The sequence below is a fragment of the Hakea prostrata genome, chromosome 3 (assembly GCF_041222555.1).
Source record: "Hakea prostrata isolate BN-2017 chromosome 3, UWA_Hpros_2, whole genome shotgun sequence".
Lineage (NCBI taxonomy): Eukaryota > Viridiplantae > Streptophyta > Magnoliopsida > Proteales > Proteaceae > Hakea > Hakea prostrata.
Window position 1 is genome coordinate 10,304,370 of NC_142602.1, and position 16,096 is coordinate 10,320,465.

Here is a 16,096-nt window from a genome sequence, read left to right on the forward strand (position 1 = left end):
AAATAATTTGTCACTTAACAAATATATAAGATTAAAATATATATTTTGTCGGGATAAATAAGGTCAAAGGGTTTTTCATATTTTTGAGAAATATCAACATGCAAAATGATTCGACCAACAAAAAGAAGAAGAAAAAAAATCAACATGTAAAATGAAGTTTTCCTACTATAAAAAGGAAAAAAAAGAAACAAATTTCAAAAATCCAACATTAAAGTTACATTTGTTTGCAAAGGTAGGGTGGGAAAAAAGGGTGGAAAAAAGAAAGAAAGAAAGAAATGAAAAGAAAGGAGTGGAAAATTGTTAAATGTCTCTCAGTTATTTTTTATAAAATTCTACTTATTTTATAAGGTTTTAAAAAGACATAAGAGTTAGCATACATGTCTTTAAATTAAAAAAGTTTGTCTGTCGACTTTCTCAACCCATGAACTAAACAAACTACACTACTAAGATTTTATGAAAAAATTTTACTTTTAAAAAAAAATTTCACCCATTTTTTCACACCCCATCTTTATTCCCACAAACAAAATCAATGAAATTGGCTTTGTGGTTTTAAACACGTAAAATTTAAATCTTTCCCAGTATCAGAATATCCTCTCTTTACATTTGGCACTACTAGTACTAGCCGTGCAAGGCACCACTTGATTAAACTTCTAACAATATTGAAAATGAAAACGGAGAGAGCTCTGGTTCATGGTGGCATATGATAGAGACTTGAGAGGGAGAGAAAGAGAAATGGATGGTTCATAGAGTTCGCCATTTGGTTAATCCACATAGTTTCGTCTTCTAAACCTGTGGCAACCAATAACGATTTCGTGTTGGCGTCCAGAACTCACAGAGAAAAGAAAGCATAATAAGGTATAACAAGTAGATGATTCGATTGCAATGAGCCAGTGACTGTTTCGATTCGCAACTATTGTTCTATCCCTTAAATAGTTAATAGAAGAGGTTTGAATGATGAGCTCATGTAAGGATCTTTAAGTAGCTATCAGCCTTTCACACACAAAAGATGTTTTTTTTTTTTGTAGAAAACACACAAAAGATGTTGATTTCTTCCTTATGCTACAATACCACGTATAGTTATCAATTTAAATAATTCCATTTTGTGGGTTTGACAAACATCACTGCAAATGCGTTGTTTTGCAGTAAAGAGCTTTCTCGATGGAGGTGGCGTAGGGTGTTGGATTCAATATTGAAGTCAACTTCGTGCTGGGCACGAAGTTCTCCATTCAAATAGTTGATTGCGTTTTATATTTTGATTGGAAGTAGAAAAGAATGTCCTTTTAATGATTCGGATTGCGAAAAAAAAATTATGAAAAACATCAGTTCCCGGGGTCAATTTATTTTCCCCCATATAAATGTTCTACAGAATAACCTGTTCTTTCCATATGGGGTTTGTGCGTCACTTATTTCCAAATTCATTGATGTTGGATTCTCTTCAAGTTTGAACTGAGTTTCTTTCACAGGTTAGTTTTCAAAACTTCATTCGTTTAATCACCCAGTAGTAACATAGGGCAGTTTAAATTCTGTCAGAACAAGTTCAGTTTTTTCCTGTTTTGATTTTCACAAATCTTTTGATTAATACTTAAGAGTAATCTTGGGCCATATTGGAATTGGATTGTTAGCCAGAGTTGATTCAGAGTTGTATCCTTTCTTAGATTTACTGATTATTGAGTTGAAAAAAAATTTGATCTTCAATTTTTTTTCTTTTTCTTCTTCTTTTCTTCTGAGCTTTAACAAGTGAGCTTGTGATTTGGTTAGTTGATGCAATTGTAAAATATTGTATGTTTTACTGATTTGATACTTAAGAAACTGAACTGTTAGCACTTAAATGTTGCTGCTGAGTTGCCTTTTAGACTTATATTTTTCTTATTAGCTTTTCTTTTTCTGCCTTGTATCTGTTATTGATTGTAGAAAATGTCAAAGTTGAGGATTTATGGGCTGCATTTGTTGGTAATTCTGTTGGGTCTTCTTAGCCATGGAGGGTTAGGGCATACTGAGGAACAGCCTCTCTCAAAAATTTCTATTGAGACAGCAACAGCTGCTCTTCATGAATCTATTTCTTTGAAAGCTACACCGACTCTTCTTGGATTGCAGGTAATCTTTGATTCTGTGGTCTTCATAACTGCCTATTTCTACTTTTTATCCTTCTATTGTTTTAGTTAAAAATAGATATCAATGATATGGCAAACAATCCCTCTTTGATTCGGTTAACAACAATGAGTTTTCTTCTCTCCTTCCCTGGAATTTATAATTTCTGCGGCCCCGGGTCAGACTTAAATTTGGTCTCAAGTAGACACAGCATAAGTGGAATCACTGGCCTGAGCTTAATTGGATACATGATTTTAAATTGATTACCATGATCTAGCTACTTTGAAAATGCCGATAGGTTTTTTGGACTAATGCAGGTTCTTTCCAACATTTCAGGGTGAAACTAGTGAATGGGTGACTTTAACTTACTTTTCTCCAAATGCATCAAACGATGACTGGATTGGTGTTTTTTCTCCAGCAAATACATTGAAGTAAGAGGCAACAGCGTTACTAAGAAATTTGGCTTTGTTCATAGATGTCTATGAGACAATTGTGCTCAGAGTTCTGTTAGTATTTTTTTTTTTAAAATCTAAATTTACTGTCCTGGTTCAAAAATTTCAGTGGTTCCACCTGTGCACCTGGTAATTACGAAGTTCTTCCTCCACTGTTATGTTCTGCACCCATCAAGGTCTATCACAGCCCCTGACTTGCCTTTTTCTTGTTCTTGCATCACTATTCTGTCACTGTAAATGCTTTTACCACGTATTGAAAGAACTTGTGAGTATTCAAAAGTAAGCTTCTAAATGATTTCTCTATTTGCAGTATCAATTTGCAAATTATTCCAGTCCGAACTACAATAGCACGGGAAATGGTACTTTGAATCTTCAACTGATCAACCAGAGAGGCGACTTTGCTTTTGGATTATTTTCTGGTGGATTCTCCAATGTAATAACTAAATCACAGAAAAACTATGAACTATTTACATTCGCTCAAAATTGCTGGTAAAAATGTGTGGCTTATGATTTATATAAGGATATCAGATTCATCATCTAACACTGTAGCAAATTATATATAATGAAATGTATATAGGCGATAGCATTCCAAATCTATTAACATTTTAATGTGACCTCTCATTGGAAAAGGAATAAAAAGAGAGATCTGAACTTTTTCTTTCATGTAAGGTTTCTATAGTGCCAAATTTCCTGAAGCCATGAGCATTGTATTGAGTAAAACAAGCAAACAATGCATTTATATTCAAAAAGTTTATAAAGCATCTTTCTACAGTTCTTCACAAGGAGATTTCTCATGCTTCTAATGTATATTATTGAAAGGTAAAAGGTTTTGTTACACTATATTGTTTTGTAAAATGAGAGATTTTTTTCTTCATAGTTAAATAGTTTGATCGAATCTTATTTCTCTCTGGAGAGTGGCTTTAGAATATATGTCATAGTTTGTTTTTCTGATATGTTATGTGTATCCAGTATTTTGGACCTTGGAAAAGTTTTCATCTGTAGAGCTATTCGGATCACGTTTTGGGTTTCTTAATACTCATGTTTTCTAGGAAGATCACAATTTCTAAAGTCATTTAATCTCTGAAATTTCTTTGGGAATTATTGCAGACTATACTTCATGCTTGATAATCTTGTTAATCTAATGGTGCCACAACCCCAACAAAAATTGAATCATTTTGTTACTCTGGTGTTTTTGTATATTATCTTGATGGTTAATATTTGTTCTACTTCCTCAACCTTGAGGTACATTTTGTTGTTTTACGATATTAACTGTAGTGAATTTCTATTGGAAAAACAGCCGAAGCTGATTGCTGTGTCGAATACTATAACTTTTGTGAATCCAAAGGCACCTGTTTACCCACGCTTAGCGCAGGGAAAAGCATGGAATGAAGTAAGTCAATTGTTCTCATACTGGTTTTGGCAATACCCAGTCCACAGTTGTGAGATGGACATGTTTTATATGCTTGAGATATTTCTTGGGTTCATTGTAAGTTTCTCAATGAAGGTGGCATCCAAGTGATTTTACTTTCAAATTTTCATCTGACTGGAAAGGCCCCATTGCTTATGATGGGTTGTTACTTGTTAGAGTTTAGTGAATATGTTCACATTACATGTTTACCCTCAGAAGCTTTGTTTCTCTTAGTGATAACTATGAATTTATCATGCTAGGCAGTTTGAATATTCCAAAACCATATGTATTTGGCAGAGGGAAAATATTGTACTCTTCAGTGGTGAAAATTTGTCTTTGGCAAGAAAAATCATAAGATAGCTCCCTGTTTACTCATTATCAGAAGCTTAAAAGAAACTGATTTTGTAGGTTGTTTTGGTGCCTAGGAAATTCTCCTGTATAACTTTTTTTGTTCTCTATAGTGATCTGCCACAAATCTGATGATATCTTGTGTACTCGGTATTCAGATGACTGTAACATGGACAAGTGGGTATGGGCTTAATGAATCAGTGCCTTTTGTTGAATGGGGTCTCGCAGGAGAAACTCAAATACAATCCCCAGCTGTGACATTGACTTTCAGTCGTGGAAGCATGTGTGGTCCGTCATCTCTCTCTCTCTCTCTTTCTGTATCTTCTTGTTTGTCATCCATGAATAAATCCTTAATATTGGGCTCTAGATGGTAAACAAACTTGTTTACCTGATATATTTGCTAAATGAATATATAAACAATGATATAAGAAACCCTCTCTCTCTCTCTCTCTATGTATATATACACCCTATTCTGTCCAGCTATAGTGTTGTAATTTATACCAACAAAAATTGAGGTTGTACTTTCTGTCTAAGAAAAGCAAGACATTTTTTCCAAGGAAAATAAAAATAAAAATAAAGCAAAGCAAGACAATTGAAGCTAAGACCAGTTTAGTAAACTGAGGTCAGTCATAGATCACACCAACAAAACAAGATGAGGGAGGGTCAATTATCTAGAATGGTGGAAAAGGTTTCTTGTAGCTGATCACGGGTGGTTTGGTTCAGGTCTAGTGAGTTGAGATGACCCTGAAGTAGATATCAAAGCTTTATGACAATTTTTAGGAAAGTTACCTCTGCTTGCACAGTTGCACAGCACATTTAAAACTTATTCTTCTACTTATTTGGTAGACACTGGGTTTTCTCTTTGTAAAAGGCCTCTCAAATTTAGATTGTATCAAACGGATATTGACAACCTGCAAGTAGATTGGAAACGAATGAAGGAAAAAGTGTCCATTTAACTTTGAAACAGGTTTTTATGTCATTGAGTTGTTACATACTGGAAAGTATCAAAAGTCACTAAAATAATGGGATATGTTTTCTCAAAATTCTAGATTCATTAGAGGATAACAAAATTTACTCAATGTCCATTGGCAGGTGCACCAGCAAGGACAGTTGGATGGCGTGACCCTGGTTTCATACATACAAGTTTTTTGAAGGATTTGTGGCCCAACTTAATGTAACTCTTTCTGTTCTTAAATGGCAACTTTTTTTCTGTTTATGTTTGTGCATGTGCCTGCTTTTCTAGCATTTTCTTCTCCAATATCTTTCAAATGCTAAAGAAACCATATTTCATGATATCTAATAAATCAAGGTTCTCCAAGCCTCATCTAATTGTATTATCTTAGGTTTGAATTGGTCCTTGTGAACCAATTATAGATGTCAAACCCCTATTTATCAATTGTATTATGCTTAATTTTCTTTAGTAAAGTGTTAAATTGCTGATATCAGTTATCAATTTACAAGATATTGTACCAGAAAGTTAATCCTTTCCAATGGTATTTTAGTTCAAATTTGTTTTTAAGTTATAAATTTCAGTTTATGTGTAAGTTAAAATGTGTTTTAAGATAATATGCAGCTCAGCATTAAAAGTTCATAAACATTGATGGTGCAGGTATACATACAAGCTGGGGCATAAATTATTCAATGGCACATATGTTTGGAGTAAGATGTACCAATTCAGGGCGTCTCCTTACCCTGGTCAAGACTCATTACAGCGTGTAATTGTTTTTGGTGATATGGGAAAGGTTTGAGTTCTCTTTGGCAACCTTAGCATCTACCTTAAATAGTTCAGTTTATTTGTTTAACTCGTTCCTCACTACATATTTATGGCACATCTAAACTAATTACTGCTCCATTAGATGCTATATTTCTCATTTAGTTAACCCTTGTATGAGTTGACTTGAATTAGACACTGTTGATTACTGTAATGTTCCTTGCATCCGTGGTTGAATTTTCCCATTTATGCATTGACAAACATGTATACGCACTTATTTCCTGATGACTTCTTTTTATTCTGTGAGATTATCATACTCCTAAGCTGATAATATTTAATCATTTGCTGTTTTTCTTCAAGAATGGAGACTGAAGAAACCTCTTTTATATTTTCCTTCTTTTAGGCTGAGGCTGATGGTTCGAATGAATATAACAATTACCAACCTGGTTCATTGAACACCACTTACCAGCTGATTCAAGACTTGGACAATTTCGATATAGTCTTACATATAGGAGATACAGTTTATGCAAATGGATACATCTCACAGTGGGATCAGTTTACTGCACAGGTTGAGCCCATTGCATCAACTGTGCCTTACATGACTGGAAGGTTTGTCTTTGTATGCACTTGCATTACTTGTAATTTTATCACTCTTCAGCTTGTTCAAACTGAGTTGTATTGGTGATTTGTCCTTGCAGTGGTAACCATGAGCGTGACTGGCCCGGATCAGGATCCTTCTATGAGAATATGGATTCAGGAGGAGAATGTGGTGTCCTAGCAGAAACCATGTTTTATGTTCCAGCAGAAAACAGGGCTAAGTTTTGGTATTCAAATTTTGGAACTCATTAGATTATTTCTTTTGCATTTCTGTAAAAGTTGCATTCCCCCAACCTCCCCCAAAACTAGTACTGTTTGAGCAACAAACACTTGCATTCCTTTGGATGAAGCATCGATCCAGGTCTAATGAGTAACACCATGGAGATCCTCTGGTGTAGTCCAACTCATCTTAGTTATTGTTATCAACTAACAGATGATCTGATCTTTTCCTTGTTAGACCCTATAAGAATTTTTTGTCCTTCAATCTACAGGTATTCCACAGACTATGGAATGTTCCATTTCTGCATAGCAGACACAGAACATGACTGGAGAGAGGGCACAGAGCAGTACATGTTCATTGAGAAGTGCTTGGCATCAGCTGATAGACAAAAGCAGCCATGGCTTATTTTTCTTGCACATCGAGTACTTGGTTATTCTTCCAATAGCTATTATGCCCAAGAAGGGACATTTGAGGAACCAATGGGAAGAGAGAGCCTCCAAAAACTTTGGCAAAAATACAAGGTCGACCTGGCTTTCTATGGCCATGTCCACAATTATGAAAGGACATGTCCTATCTATGAGGTACATCCTTTAGTCTTTCTTTGTGGGTTTATTTGGCTGCATCACAGTGTTCATGAATAGTTGTCAATTGATTTTACTTGTTTTCTATTACAGAATGTTTGTACAATGACAGAGAAGTATTACTACAAGGGCACTTTGAATGGGACCATCCATGTAGTCGTTGGTGGAGCAGGTTCCCACCTTTCGCAGTTCACCACCATCAACACTACCTGGAGTTACTACAAAGACTATGATTTTGGGTTTGTAAAACTTACAGCATTTGATCATTCGAACCTGTTATTCGAATACAAGAAGAGTAGTGATGGAAAGGTTTATGATTCATTCAGGATTTCGCGTGATTACCCAGACATTTTGGCCTGTACTTTTGATAGTTGCCCAAGTGTGACACTAGCTTCTTGATGTAATTTTTTCAGTTGTGAATAAAACAAATTACTCTGTAATGATGCTGTTATCTATCTATCTAGAAATGAGTAAAGGTCATGCTAAAAAAAATTATGCAGCATTTATTTAAAATTCTTCGCTAGAAGGAGGCTTGAACCTCCGACCTTGTGGTTAACAGCCACACGCTCTAACCAACTGAGCTATTCCAGCTTGATACTGTAAGCTTGAAGTATGTAAGAATAGTAGTAATCCATCATGCAGAATCACTTTTTAGTTGGACATTTTGTGGGCCAGGGACCAGTGTGTTGGGCCATTTGACTGAACTTGGGCCATATTCGCATATAGAACTAGAAAGATCTCTCTAAAGGGCCTTTGTTTGGCACAGGTATTAGAAAATTTATTTATGTGCAACCTGGTCCGGATGAACTTTAGATCCAAAAATAATAATTCTCGCTAGAAGGAGGGCTTGAACCTCCGACCTTGTGGTTAACAGCCACACGCTCTAACCAACTGAGCTATTCCAGCTTGATGATATAAATGCACAATTCTATATAAATATCAAAATTAACAACCAAACAGGCAAGAATTATAGTTCTAGTTGGACATTAGACTAAGCCAGCTTGAATTGAATTTATATATAGGAATTAGAAAGATCTTTCAAAGACCCAAATTTTTGTTTGTTTTGTACTTGTATCTCTCAAAGTTTAATGTGAGATGATGATAAAAATACTATATGTTATAATCTAGATGGTGTGTAAGAAATACTATTGGATAACAGATAAAAATTAATTAAAGAATTGTTCAGTTGACAAAAGACCAATATCACATATATATATTTTTTTTGAATCTGAAGAGTTTATATATAAGGTGGGGCTAATATTACTAATATAGGTACCGCCGGATGGATGCGAACTCAGGACCTCCCCGTGGGAAGTTAGGCTTTTAACCGCTCTACTAATCCACCATTGGCACCAATGCCATATATTACAAAATAAAAAATTTCAAATCTCTTTGACGCTAGGCTAACTCTTTGACTTTTTGAGACGTAATAAGAGGTATACTTACGCTAGGACAAACTTCAGTTTTAAATAATAATAATAATAAAATTAATAAATTAGTCAAAGGACACGTGAGGCGAGTTCACATAGGCGACCACTGGCCATAGAACCAGCTGGTTAGACAACGGGCTTAGGAATCATTAATTGCCCGCGTGACTCGTTAATCAAAAAAGAGACGGCGTTAAACTCTTGTCAACGTCGGTCGAGAATCCAGATGAGGAAACTAATAACAACTTGGAAGAAACAAACAATCGCGGGGATGATAAATCCCATTTTTCACGGAGTATAACAGAATCTTCCACGAATTATTCTTAGAAACTCGCACGATGAGCGAGATCTCCTTTTATGTAAATTCTTAGAATTGCTTTTTATAAATTAAACGCTTTCTGACCACAAAATTACAAAAGCGACCCTTGAAGTCTCGAGCTTTACTCTCCACAGTGCACCGCTGAAGAAGTCAAAAGTTTCACTATGGAGTTTGGGTTAACGTTTGAAATTCTGAGGCTTTGAAGTTTGAACTCAGATTCTCTCTTTTGTTCAGATTGATTGAGAAGTGTTTCTCTTTGGCAATTTTAAGCCAGTTGTTTTTCACTGGTTAGTATGACAGTTCGAAATTCATTAGTTTCAGATGATAAATCGATACAATTGAAATTGTTAGATGTTCTTTTCTTTACTCTTTTATTTAAGTCATGGGTTATTTATGAATAGGATTTAGTTTCACTTTCCTGCTCAAAGGAATTGATTGTAGTCTCAGAATGCTATAATTTTGTGGGTAAGTGTCATTTGTTGCATTGAAGTTGTCGTTTTGCTTCTCAGAAGATGGGAACTGTTTTTGAGTTCGGTTTTGAGGTTGTGTGGCAACTATTTCAATCAATAATTGCAGAATAAGTAGAAAACTTCTCTCTTTCTTGCTTGTATCGATTTGATGTGTTACTGATGGTGTTTGTAGTTAAGAGGTGGCTATTGAGTTTCGTTTTAGGAGTTCATTCTCTTGGTTTTCTTTCTGTTGATTGATTGCAGATAATGGGCATGATTAGGATCTATGGAGTGCTTCTGTTTCTAATTGCGTTGTTGAATCTTGTGAGCTTTGAAGAGGCGAAGCTACATGGAGAACAGCCTCTCTCTAGAATTGCTATTCATAAGGTGCAATTCGCACTTCATTCGTCGGCTTATGTGAAAGTCACACCAACCCTTCTTGGAGTAGGGGTAAGCTTCCCATTACTTTGCATTTCTAGCTTCGTTTTTCTTTTCTTCCTTATTTCTCTTTGTTCCTGATTCTGAATTTTAATGCTGGTTATGTGGACATGGTGACGTTGGATTGACCCCGGTGGTGTTGGCACACATATAGTAATGGAGAAACATGTTTCTCCCTAAACCAAGATAATTGGCAGGGTTTGTATCTTACTAGGTATTCATATAATTTAACCAACATTAAAATCCTGTGGGATTCATTATTTCCAATGAGTCCCTGGATCTGATTTTAGAATTTCAACTTTCAGATTGAGAATTCAATTTGGTGATGCACCATATTTCATGCATCAAAATATTTGAAAAAACTTCAACTGATTTTTTGGGCTTACACTGAATCTTGTCATTGTTTTAGGGCAACAGCATTGATTGGGTGACTCTGGTTTATGGCTCCCCTCACCCATCAAATGATGACTGGATTGGTGTTTTTTCTCCCGCCAATTTCAGGTTAAGGATTTTACTGTAGTTATTCTTAAATCACAAGATATTGGCTTAAATGGCTTATAAATGACTCTAGTGTTATGGAGCATTAACTGCTTCGGTGCATTCTATTTCCTAAATGTTCCTATTCTAATTCTTTGTGAATAAGGTTTTCTATTTAATATAAAGAATCTGTTTTCATATTTCCAGTGCATCAACATGTCCTGCTGAAAATTCGAGAGTCTATCCCCCACTACTGTGCACTGCACCCGTTAAGGTTTGTTCTCCCTTCCCATGTCTATTTCTTCAACTAATTTAATGGTGAAAAAAAAAATCTTATCATTTGAATAATAATATCAGGATGTTATAATGGTATACTTTGCCTTGAAGTGGAAGAATTTCACTGAACATTGTAGACATTTGGTGTTTCTCTTCTCTTGTAGTATCAATTTGCAAATTACTCCAATCCGAAGTACAAAGACACAGGAAATGGAACATTGAAGCTTCAACTGATCAACCAAAGATCGGACTTCTCTTTCGCACTCTTTTCTGGTGGACTCTCCAATGTATGCTAATAACCAACTTAAGATAGCTCCTTCTGTATGCAGCATTGTATTAGTTTCTTTTTCAATCAAATTTTATAGAGCTATTCATGACATACATGTTTTGTTCTCAATTGAAATTTTCCCTGGATGGGATTGCCCACTTAGTGCATTAGTGCTGAAGTTTATTTGACTGAGAGTGGCCATTTAGTGAGGAAGTGCTGAAGGTTAGGACTGTCTCAAGTCCACATCACCTAGGACCCTGTAAAAGTGGGACTTCTATCTAGTTGTGGCCCTTTTGACTCTATTGACACTTCTTACCAAACAGTCATTTTCACCTATTCTAGTCCTTTGTTAAAATAACTTCTAATTGCATTCATCCGAGGAAAAAAAAAATTTATTTGCATTACCACTATTTGATGCAGGAACATGACCATACATAATAAAAGCTTCCTACCATTTTATCTGATTTTTCTTTCTTAACAAAAATAGTATGTAAGTAAACAATGAATTTTTTTCTCCTCATTTCTAAGACCTCTGAGACTTTGGAACAATGTATGGCAATATCTTGCATCTTCCCTAAGTTCTTTATAACATTTGGCTAGTCTTTGAATACTTGAGTTTTAATTGTCATGGAAAAAGGGAAAAATCAAGCTAACTAGCAATTTTAGCATTGCTGTAGTATATATCGACCAGAAATATCTGCTGTAGTTCTAACATTTGGTTATCTATATTCCTACTCTTTCTGGTAACTCTAACTGCAGTTAATGTCTTCTGGAAAAAACAGCCCAAGCTGGTCGCTGTCTCAAATGTAGTAGCTTTTGTGAATCCAAAGGCACCTGTTTATCCACGCTTAGCCCAAGGGAAAACATGGAATGAAGTAAGTCAAATTTCTTTTATAGTAAATGCATTTCATGTTGAACCTGTTGCAACAATATCATTTTCAATGTACTCACATGAAATACTGTGTGGGATGCTTTTCGTGTGCTACATAGTTTCTCCACAAATTTTCTTGCAGAAATGCTCTTTTAGTAGTTCGATGACCATATGATATGAGGAAATGTAACTTTATTTTGATGCGTAGATGACTGTGACTTGGACCAGTGGATATGGGATCGGTGAAGCAGAACCTTTTGTTGAATGGGGTCTATTAGGAGGAAATCAGATACGTTCTCCAGCTGGGACATTGACTTTCAACCGTAACAGCATGTGTGGTGTGTAAACATATTCTTTTTACTTCTCTTTTTCCTATTATTGTCATTGCCTCTCTTGTATCCATGTAGCCTATGCCATTTGTTGGGACAAGGTAATGGTTGTTGTGTATGGATATACATGTGAGGCATTTTTGTATTGGAAATCAACTATGTTACTATGTTCTCTTGTATTGAGAAGCTTGTTTTTATCAATTGTCATAACATTTTGGATCATATGAAGCACTGTGATCAAAAGACTTCTGTTTTGCCTTTGTGGCCTACATTTCGTGACTTAGTACATGAGGATCAGTTAAATCTATTCACAAGGGCTGCAATACTTTTGGGAGTTGGCAGATAACAAATTCTTGTTATGTCTGTATCAGGTGCACCAGCAAGAACCGTGGGATGGCGTGATCCTGGTTTCATACACACAAGTTTTCTGAAGGATTTGTGGCCCAATTCAATGTAATATGTTGTGCCTCTCTGTGTGTTCATTTTTGGCTCATCTCTGTGCATCCTTCATTGCCTTCTTTTTGTAGTTCTTTTGAGTGCTGAAGAAGCCAAAGGTAAATGCACCTTACATTTCTTTTGGAGTTATGTTCTGAGATTCATCTTCCGTTGAAGATGCCAGAGCTGAGTTCAGAACTTGTTGTCATCCTAACAACCAGCCAAGGGATAGCTTGAAGGGGTAAACAAGGCGGAAAAATACTAGATGTCAAACCTCATATTCTTCCAACAATAAAAAACTTGACTGTTAATAAGAGACAAATAGTCAGGTCTTTGAAAAATTTCCATGGTTGGAGCACTGGACCAATTATGTTATTCTTTGTTTGTTAATTTATGATCAATGTGAGTTGCATACCATCAGTCATTTGATGTGTCCAAACATTTTCTATTTTTTAATCTGCTTGATAAAAACATTCTTGAACTTGATGATGCAGGTACACTTACAAATTGGGACATAAATTGTTGTCTGGTACCTATGTCTGGAGTCAGATATACCAATTTCGGCTCGCCGATATCCTGGTCAAGATTCTTTACAGCGTGTTGTTATTTTTGGCGATATGGGGAAGGTTAGAGTTCTCTTGAACATTCATAGACAAATCATATGACAAACATTTTTGGCTGAGTTTCGATGGCGACATATGTTTAAGAAAATTTGTTGCAGCAACCAACCTATGTTTAACATAAAGAGGAAATCAGTGTTGAATCACAGCGTTCATTGTATTCCAGTGCCCATTATATGTCATAATTCTTGCCCTTTTGCCTTCAATAATAACTTTAGTAGTTCCAATCAATTTTTTGTTTCTTTCATTTCAGGCCGAAGCTGATGGTTCCAATGAATATAACGATTTCCAGCCTGGTTCCCTTAACACTACTAACCAGCTTATTCAAGACCTGAAGAATATTGATATAGTTCTCCATATAGGAGACTTATGCAAATGGATACCTTTCACAATGGGACCAGTTTACATCGCAGATTGAGCCCATTGCATCAACTGTGCCATATATGGTTGGGAGGTCTGCTTTGTTTTGGGTTATGTAACTTGTCAGGACATTAACTTCATCTGCATGTTATCATATTGCCTTACATGGTGATTTGTCCATGCAGTGGTAACCATGAACGTGACTGGCCTGGAACAGGATCATTCTATGGGAATATGGATTCTGGAGGAGAATGTGGTGTGCTAGCAGAAACTATGTTTTATGTTCCTGCAGAGAACAGAGCGAAGTTCTGGTAAGGGAAATGAAGAGACTTCTGAGTTTCTACATTTGGCTCGAAATGCATGTATTCATAGCAGGCATATGAACTTGAGACATTCATCACATCCTATCCGCCAGACTCGTTGCATTATTTCTATTATGAACAGCACATGCATACCTTATGAGGTGTAGTCCAAGCATTGAACAAATTTCACCTAAGATGTGTACTGGTCTCGCAATTTGCTCAATACATAAGGACAGTTACAACTGCCACCACAGAAACAAGAACAAACAGATGATCCAAACTAATCCCTTAATAGAATTTATCAGTTCTCTAGTTCCCTTGGGCCTCAGAAAAGAGTAAACCTATTTCTGACTCCCTAGCAACTACTGGCATGCCATTCTTTCATTGCTTTTAGCTTGAAATCTTGAGTTTTCCTTGACTCACAAATGATATTAAATTGAAAGCAACTAGCCATTCCTCTTGTGGACAACAATGATACTTCTAGCTACCTCTTTAGGCAGCATAGAACCATACTTGGTCAAATTGATGATCCTAACCAACCAAGATGCACTGCTCACTTATGTTTTATTTGTTTCTTTTACAACACCAAAAACTCAGCCTTATCTCAGTATGTTTATTTGTTGCTTATATTCACTAAATACAATTTCACATGTTAACATATCTTCTTTGTATAGGTACTCGACAGATTATGGCATGTTCCGTTTCTGCATTGCTGACACTGAGCATGACTGGAGAGAGGGTACTGAGCAATATCTATTTATTGAGAAGTGCCTTGCATCAGTTGACAGGCAAAAGCAACCATGGTTGATCTTCCTAGCACATCGAGTGCTGGGTTATTCTTCTGGTGACTGGTATGCTGAGGAAGGGTCATTTGAGGAACCCATGGGGAGAGAAAGCCTTCAGAAACTTTGGCAGAAGTACAAGGTTGACCTGGCAGTCTATGGTCACGTCCACAACTATGAAAGAACATGTCCAATCTATGAGGTATGTTACCTATGATTTTCTGTAGAAAACGCAGCCTCTTTAATGTTATATTTGCACACTGCATCAAACATGTTCATTTTTAAGTTCAATTTTCTTTTGATTTCCTAAAGCTTGCTTTCTGACTTGCCCAAAGATGGGAAGGATGGCCTTCTGAAGGGTTTTGGGTCCCTCTATGTCCTGTGACAGCACCCCTCCAAACCCATCTCTGTTCCTTTTTTTTTTGGGGGGGGGGGGTGGTGTTGTAATGTGATTTTGGAACTGAGAAATGGGATTTCAATTATCCTATTTCAGTTGACACCGAACCTAAGACTCTAAGAGTAGTTTCAACCACAGTTTCACTACACTGGGATTTTCCCAGTCCAACAAAGATCAATTATTGATTTGCATTATCATTGTAACATTGTTTGCAATGTTAATGAAAAATTTTTACTAACTCTGGAAGACTGAAATTCTTATTCAGATTCCTGACCTTGCATGCTTACAGTTACTGTGTTTATTCTTCCACAGAATATTTGTACAAGTGAAGAGAAGTCATACTATAAGGGCTCTTTAAATGGGACCATCCATGTAGTTGCTGGTGGTGGAGGTGCTAGCCTTGCACAATTCACGTCGCTCCAGACCAAGTGGAGTTATTTCAGAGACTATGACTTTGGATTCATAAAACTTACAGCATTTGACCATTCAAATCTGCTATTTGAATACAAGAAGAGCAGGGATGGAAAGGTCTATGACTCCTTCAGAATCTCACGAGATTATCGGGACATCTTGGCCTGTACAATAGATAGTTGCCCAAGTACAACATTGGCTTCCCTGATGCCGAATGAAGTTCAGATGTAATCAAGATTGACTGATAGCCCTGTTTCCTTGGCTGATAAAGCTGTTGGCCTCTTGTTTCAATATGTGAGCAGCTGGGTCTGGCTTTATTGTGAAATTTGATTTCCAGATATTAATGGGCTATGGAAGAGAAACGAAGATCAGAGTTGCAATAAAACTTGTTTTTGGTAAGTAGGGAAACCACAGAAATTCCAATAGTCAAGGGTCGGCATTTTTCGTGTTTATGTAATGCATGTTTGTTCAGGATTACTTCTACTTATTCAACATAGGGATCCATAGCTCTTGCTCTCTTAGTGTCACTG

The 16,096-nt window shown here is 36.2% G+C and overlaps 2 protein-coding genes and 2 non-coding genes across 4 annotated transcripts; 2 read left to right on the plus strand and 2 right to left on the minus strand.

The window, feature by feature from the left end:
* Positions 1-721: 721 nt before the first annotated feature.
* Positions 722-7,900, plus strand: LOC149020766 (putative inactive purple acid phosphatase 1). The gene is made up of 14 exons (XM_089148977.1): positions 722-855; positions 1,144-1,463; positions 1,912-2,094; positions 2,425-2,519; positions 2,650-2,716; positions 2,851-2,973; positions 3,838-3,930; positions 4,455-4,584; positions 5,389-5,470; positions 5,906-6,038; positions 6,411-6,616; positions 6,706-6,831; positions 7,096-7,405; positions 7,499-7,900. The coding sequence occupies exons 3-14, from the start codon at positions 1,915-1,917 to the stop codon at positions 7,802-7,804; spliced, it is 1,851 nt and encodes a 616-aa protein (XP_089005103.1). The 5' UTR covers positions 722-855; positions 1,144-1,463; positions 1,912-1,914; the 3' UTR covers positions 7,805-7,900.
* A 23-nt stretch (positions 7,901-7,923) lies between these two features.
* Positions 7,924-7,996, minus strand: TRNAN-GUU (transfer RNA asparagine (anticodon GUU)). Its single transcript has one exon. It is a non-coding gene; the product is annotated as a tRNA-Asn (tRNA).
* Positions 7,997-8,237: 241 nt separating this feature from the next.
* Positions 8,238-8,311, minus strand: TRNAN-GUU (transfer RNA asparagine (anticodon GUU)). The gene has a single exon. It is a non-coding gene; the product is annotated as a tRNA-Asn (tRNA).
* A 930-nt stretch (positions 8,312-9,241) lies between these two features.
* Positions 9,242-15,797, plus strand: LOC149020769 (putative inactive purple acid phosphatase 1). Its single transcript, XM_089146992.1, is given in 15 exon segments — positions 9,242-9,438; positions 9,865-10,050; positions 10,448-10,539; positions 10,723-10,789; positions 10,956-11,078; positions 11,842-11,934; positions 12,139-12,268; positions 12,631-12,712; positions 13,189-13,253; positions 13,256-13,320; positions 13,568-13,680; positions 13,682-13,768; positions 13,860-13,985; positions 14,651-14,960; positions 15,468-15,797. Coding segments are annotated over 14 exon segments (1,866 nt in total). The 5' UTR covers positions 9,242-9,438; positions 9,865-9,867.
* Positions 15,798-16,096: the final 299 nt, after the last annotated feature.

What these genes read in the sequence shown, in the direction of transcription:
- LOC149020766 (XM_089148977.1), top strand. Translation starts at nt 1,915, where the DNA reads ATGTCAAAGTTGAGGATTTATGGGCTGCATTTGTTGGTAATTCTGTTG. An exon ending in GATTTGTGGCCCAACTTAAT is followed by an intron (nt 5,471 to 5,905) that starts GTAACTCTTTCT and finishes TTGATGGTGCAG; the next exon opens with GTATACATACAAGCTGGGGC. An exon ending in GTGCCTTACATGACTGGAAG is followed by an intron (nt 6,617 to 6,705) that starts GTTTGTCTTTGT and finishes TTGTCCTTGCAG; the next exon opens with TGGTAACCATGAGCGTGACT.